Source organism: Bactrocera dorsalis, unplaced genomic scaffold, assembly GCF_023373825.1.
Source record: "Bactrocera dorsalis isolate Fly_Bdor unplaced genomic scaffold, ASM2337382v1 BdCtg022, whole genome shotgun sequence".
In the NCBI taxonomy this organism is placed as follows: domain Eukaryota; kingdom Metazoa; phylum Arthropoda; class Insecta; order Diptera; family Tephritidae; genus Bactrocera; species Bactrocera dorsalis.
Genome location: NW_026038073.1, coordinates 81,573 through 87,815, shown reverse-complemented (window position 1 = coordinate 87,815; position 6,243 = coordinate 81,573). Strand labels below are relative to the sequence as shown.

The 6,243-nt window shown below is 34.4% G+C and overlaps 2 protein-coding genes across 3 annotated transcripts in view; one reads left to right on the top strand and one right to left on the bottom strand.

Moving 5' to 3' along the window:
* LOC125779977 (uncharacterized) overlaps positions 1-6,243 on the bottom strand; it is a 40,161-nt gene that overhangs the window by 15,607 nt on the left and 18,311 nt on the right. The window lies entirely within an intron of this gene.
* LOC125779975 (uncharacterized) lies at positions 812-3,620 on the top strand. The gene is made up of 2 exons (XM_049461342.1): positions 812-2,670; positions 2,824-3,620. The coding sequence occupies exons 1-2, from the start codon at positions 905-907 to the stop codon at positions 2,951-2,953; spliced, it is 1,896 nt and encodes a 631-aa protein (XP_049317299.1). The 5' UTR covers positions 812-904; the 3' UTR covers positions 2,954-3,620.

Sequence of the window (6,243 nt, the reverse complement as noted above, 5' to 3'; positions counted from 1 at the left end):
GTACATATTGCAATTTATTTAAATTTTTTTATGTACATAAATAGGATATGACGAACCCCCTAAGCATTTGTGGACGGCTCCATTGCCGATTCGAAGATGCTGCATTACTAATTGCGTTAACAAGCAGAAAACGCTGTACAAATTTCCGAAAGAAAAAGATGTTCGGGAAAGTTGGGCAAAGGCTTGCAACTTAGTTGTGTCACCTTCCGATAGTCTTTTTATTTGTCGAAGCCATTTCGATTCGCAGTACGTTACCAAATTCAAACTATTGCCTGGGGCTTTTCCTTGTTTCAGATTAGGTTCAGCACTAAGTCGTAGCTCATCTAGTGCTGACTCTAGTTGGGTGTGCCCGCCCGTTTCTAATACTTATAGTCGTCATGAGGTAGCTGTAGGAAGGAAAGAAGAGAAGGACGACATAACTTTGAGGGAATTCGAAGAATATTCAATTTTAGAAGAAAGGAGATTAGAATTAGAACCCCAAAATAACGACGTAGGTTATGCATTAGATAGTCGTGAACGATTTGCTCGATCGGCACGTTACTATCAAAGTAATGCGCTTAAATTGAATAATAAGATCAAAGAGTTAGAGGATATAATTAAAGACTTGGAAAAAAGGTAACAAGACCTTAGTAAATGTGCAATAGTTGCGGATGTAAATTCAAGCAAAGATGCTATAACATTCGCTAGGATGATCGTCACGAAGCGCACTTTTTTTAGTGACGAAGAAAGGGCATTGGCACAAAATATTAATTACATGTCCAATAAATCCTATAATTTTATGCGTGACGATTTAGGTTTCGGTTTACCAAGCAAGAGCTCTCTTTTGCGACGGCGCCCCATAAAGTATGTTGTCCCTGGGTTCGATGCCAATGTCTTGGGAAATTTAGAAAAAATTACAAAAAAAATGTCCGTTTTAGAACGAAATTGCGTTCTATTATTTGATGAAATATCAATTAAGACCGACCTAACATACAATAGGGTTAGAGATGTTATTGACGGGTTTGTGGATTATGGGGAAGGCCATCGTGAAATGAAATTAGGTAGTAAGTGTTGTTTTTTCATGATAAAAGGATTGAGTTCCAATTGGAAATATGTGTTTTCATATTATATTTCCAAAAATGGACTTCCTACATTCAAATTAAAAGAAATTTTGAATAAGAACATCACAGCACTAAAGTCAATTGGTCTAAACGTAAAAGCTTTAGTCTGTGATCAAGGGCCTTCTAATATTGCAGTTATGAATGCTTTAGCTATTTCTGAAGAAAACCCTTTTTATTTGCACGAAGATTCCAAGATATATTGTTTATATGACTATTGCCATCTTATTAAGTCCGTCCGAAACACATTTATGAAATATGATATTTCAACCCCAGATGGAATAGCCAGCTTTAAAGTTATAAAAAAACTTTACTCGATCGATCAGGACAATAAATGTTTCAAGATATGTCCAAAACTCACAGAGGCCCACGTATATCCTAGTTGTTTCGAAAAAATGTCCGTAAAACGTGCAACCCAAGTTCTGAGCAATTCGGTTGCGGCTGGCATAGAAATGGCCGATAGCCAAAATTTATTCGGCTCCGACGAATATATATTAAAATGTGCAAAGCCTACGCAGCTATTTGTTAAAAAAATTAATGATCTGTTCGATGATCTAGACTGCAAGAGTTTTGTTTCAAAAAATCCCTTAAAATGTCCGCTATTGAAAAACGACTCCGGGAAGGTCCAACGCCTCTTTGATTACATTAAGTATTTGAAATCATTAAAACTTCCGAACATGGCTTACAGTAGGTGTATAGGTGGGTTCTGTTCCACAATTGTTGGAATGATTCAGTTGAGCCAAGAATTATTCAGGGAACAAAAAGAATTAAGTTTTATATTGCTTGGGAAACTGAATCAAGACGCGTTGGAAAATTTTTTTTATAGGGTCCGGGCTAGCCAGGGTATCAATACCCATCCGTCTGCCAATGAGATACAGTATATAGTAGCTCGTTTAATTTCGATGAAAATTTTGAGGCAAAATTTTCAAGATAAGGGGGCTAATTGTGAGGATGATGACGATATAAATTTAGACTGGAACTTAGGCCCCGAAGATCGTCATCTCGAAGTAGAGGGAGTCGAACATGAAACAGAGCAACTCGACCTGGAATCGTTTATTATTCCAGACGAAAACTTTGTTGAAGAGGACGACACAGCTGACGTCCAGATCAAGCGCTATTACACAGGCTATGGTATTTACCAGAAAATTTTGTGTAAAATTCATTGCAAAAAATGCGCTATGGCAATGACAAAGACACAAAGTGATTTATCGCTTTATTCGGAGGCCCTAATCAAAGCGAAAAATTATAAGGATGACGCGGATTTAAGGCTAGTCAATCCAAGTGATAGGGTCTTCGAAGTGTGTCGACTGCAGATGATGTGGTACGTCAACCTTTTCAACAAATATGCTTATTGTTCAAATGTTCGTAGTCTGATGTTGTCCGCAATAAAAGAAAAAACGGAAAATGTTTTTCCTGAGTGGTTTGACCCAACCGATGAGTGTTTTACTCATAAAATTAGGTTGTTAGAATACTTGGTAACGGTACTGTTATTCAAAAACTCGAAATGGTTAGTAAAAGAAGAAATTAGTAATGAACGACATCGGAAGCGCGATGCTAAACTAAAAAAACTTAAGTAAGTTGCAAGTCAAGACCGTTTGATTTAAGAACATCTTACTTTTGGGTGAGTAATGAATTCATTGAAAATACATATTTACTTTTTTTAATATTTAGCAATTTAGTCTATTTACAGGTTTTTTTTATTTTCAGCTTTTACTTCTATTTTCAGGTCTATCTTGTTGTATTTTCAGGTATTTTTTTCTTCTTATTTTTCTCCTTTTTCAGCTTTGCAACTGAGCTTAGCTTTTTTAAACACAAATGTTGTTTCCATCTTGTTTAAGTGCAACATTTGTTTTTAAAAAAGCAAGTGAAATTCAATGACTTTTTTTATATATTAAGTCGTGTGAGAAATTTCCATTTCAAATGGATAATTTCGTAATTCTGCATTATAATTTTTTTAACATTTTAAACTTGCTTATACATTTTATAAAAAATCTTTAAACTGTTAATTTTAAATAACAATGAATCAATAAAATTTGCATATAAGTATATTCTGAAAACAATAACCTTGACTTTGATTTATTTAAACTTACATACATAGATACATGCAGATATCGCATATGGGCAAGTGCGAAATCAACCCTTATTCATATACAACGTGGCATGCGTAAATGGAAAAAAGCCAACAGATCATATACTTATGAAAGTGCACATGCGTGTACAAAAACATATCTCCGTTGTCACGAAAATCAATGGCCGAAGCTCACGTTTTGTCGAAGAGTCAATGTGTCGAACGACTGACGCGACGAATAGGCGTCACAACATTGTGTTATTGTCCAAGCTGTGCCGAAAAAACAAACGAGCGAACGCCAACCGTCGCCGCTTCCCTTGCCCCTACAACAGCTTCGCCAACAAACTTGCGTAAATATGTATGAAGATGTATGAGCTTGCATACATATCGACGCAGATTTTTGCGAGCCACGGAAAAATATTTTAGATTTGGCAAATATTTTAAATCGACGAGAACTTTGTAGCCACTTTTTGTCACTCCTTTCTGTGTTTCTCGAGTTGTACTATAAATTTAGGCATTGGCTATTTTGCTGCTATATTGAATTGTGACGCTGCTGATGCCTTTCGAGACGATTGTTGTCTTTTGTTGGTGACATATTTACATGTGTATGCCCATGTATGTATGTATGAAGATTTGTGTATACATTATTTGCTCGGCAATATGTACATGTACATATATGTATATATTTACATATGGATTAGTGCGTGCACATTGTGCTTGTTATACGTTTATATAATGTGCAACACATAAAGCGCACACATATCATTACTAATAAGTCATGTCATGATTTCAAATCATGAAGGCGTTGTATGTACTTATGTACATACATACGTGTGTGCTTGCTACATGTGCATATGAATACGTAAGTTTTAAATTATAAAAAGTATGATTTATGTATATACATACATATATATTACTAGTTTTTTTAATTTATTATTATAGTATTTTACACAGATACGTATATGTATGTACATACTTATTATACACGTATCAAATGTTCATACATACATATACATGTCTACTATATCAAGCATAGGATATAATTAAAAATATGGTCTTATTTTAACATTGAGTAAAATATTGCCTTATATAAAATAGTTAGTTAATTAATTAAAAAGTAATCAATTTGTGATAAATAATTTTCAAATCAAATCATATACATAATTGCACATAAACGCATAAAAATATAAGCCAAAAGGCCGCCATGCCGCTGTAAAATCGAAGTAAGTCTCTGAGCATAATTTTCATTGAATGCTCGGCTCTGTTCACGCGCCACTGTTAAAGTTTCTCCTGCCGAGCCAAAAGTGGTGAAATGCACCCATCGCATTTTGTTAGCTTTTGACAGTTCACACGCTTGTCCGTTGTTGGACCTTCTCTGTAAATATACGTTCTCTGGTATTAGTATGGATGGCCACAACGATATTGTGTACATGCAAAATGGACAGCTGTGTTGTCTTGGTACATGCCGGCCATGCTGCATGTGCTTGCACTAAATACGTTTATGAGGAGTTGAGTTCTTGCATATTTTTTGGCGCAGGGTTTGAGGAAATAACCCGTAAGAAAAATACTGTAAGATCGCTAGTTATGGCCTACCTTTAGGTTTTGCAAAATAATTAGGCATGAAAATCTGTAACATTATTGTGTATGCAAATTAGTTTTGAGGGAAGTGCGGAACACATAGAGCGCAACAGACTGCAAACTACATCTCCCAAATATTAAAATACAGACGTTCTTATGGACACTGTTATTTTGACAGCAGCACGACTACACGACTGCAGACCGACAGTTGTCGTTCCCGCTAACTGGAATATTTCCTATATTTGCCAACGGCAGTAGGACGACAGTAGAGTTGACAGTAGAATGGAAGATAGAAAGAGGAGGTAGAGTGGTGATGTCACTAATATCTAAAATGTAAAATTATTCACAGGTCTAACAAACTTGACGTTATTTTACAAATAAAAGCATAAAATAGCTCTATTATAGCTCTATTATATCATTTGTAATAACAATTGATAACTTAAAACAAAAACAAATTTACCAATTTTTACTTATTTTTTGCATAACAAAATTTCAGTTTGAACAAAATATTAAAATTTCATTGAAGTGAAAGGTATTAGTATTTTTGCAAATTGTATCGATTCTACATTATCCGAAGGAACTTCGTTCCTGCCTGGTGTCCCACGACAGCGCATTTCTTGTTTTGTATATACACATTTATCAATCGATAATGAGTTGCTTCAAATCATAAAATTCACATATTTAAGTTAATTAACCTTCTTTATCTCACTGAAGTGGTCATAAAGCCAGAACGGCAGTGAATTTGCAAGAATTCCACAACCTTATGTTTAAGTATAAAGTCGATTTTCTTGTATATACACATTAATGAATCGATAATGAGATGCTTCAAATCATTAAATTCACATATTTAAGTTAATAAACCTTCTTCATCGCACTGAAGTGGACATAAATCAATAACGGCAGTAAATTTGCAAGAATTCCACAACCTTATGTTTAAGTACAACGACGATTTTCTTGTATATACACATTAATCAATCGATAATGAGATGCTTCAAATCATTAAATTCACATATTTAAGTTAATTAACCTTCTTCATCTCACTGGAGTGGACATAAAGCCATAACGGCAGTGAATTTGCAAGAATTCCACAAACTTATGTTTAAGTACAACGACGATTTTCTTGTATATACACATTAATCAATCGATAATGAGATGCTTCAAATCATTAAATTCACATATTTAAGTTAATTAACCTTCTTCATCTCACTGGAGTGGACATAAAGCCATAACGGCAGTGAATTTGCAAGAATTCCACAACCTAATATTTAAGTATAAAGTCGATTTTCTTGTATATACACATTTATCAATCGATAATGAGTTGCTTCAAATCATAAAATTCACATATTTAAGTTAATAAACCTTCTTTATCTCACTGAAGTGGACATAAAGCCATAACGGCAGTGAATTTGCAAGAATTCCACAACCTTATGTTTAAGTACAACGACGATTTTCTTGTATATACACATTTATCAATCGATAATGAGATGCTTCAAATCATTA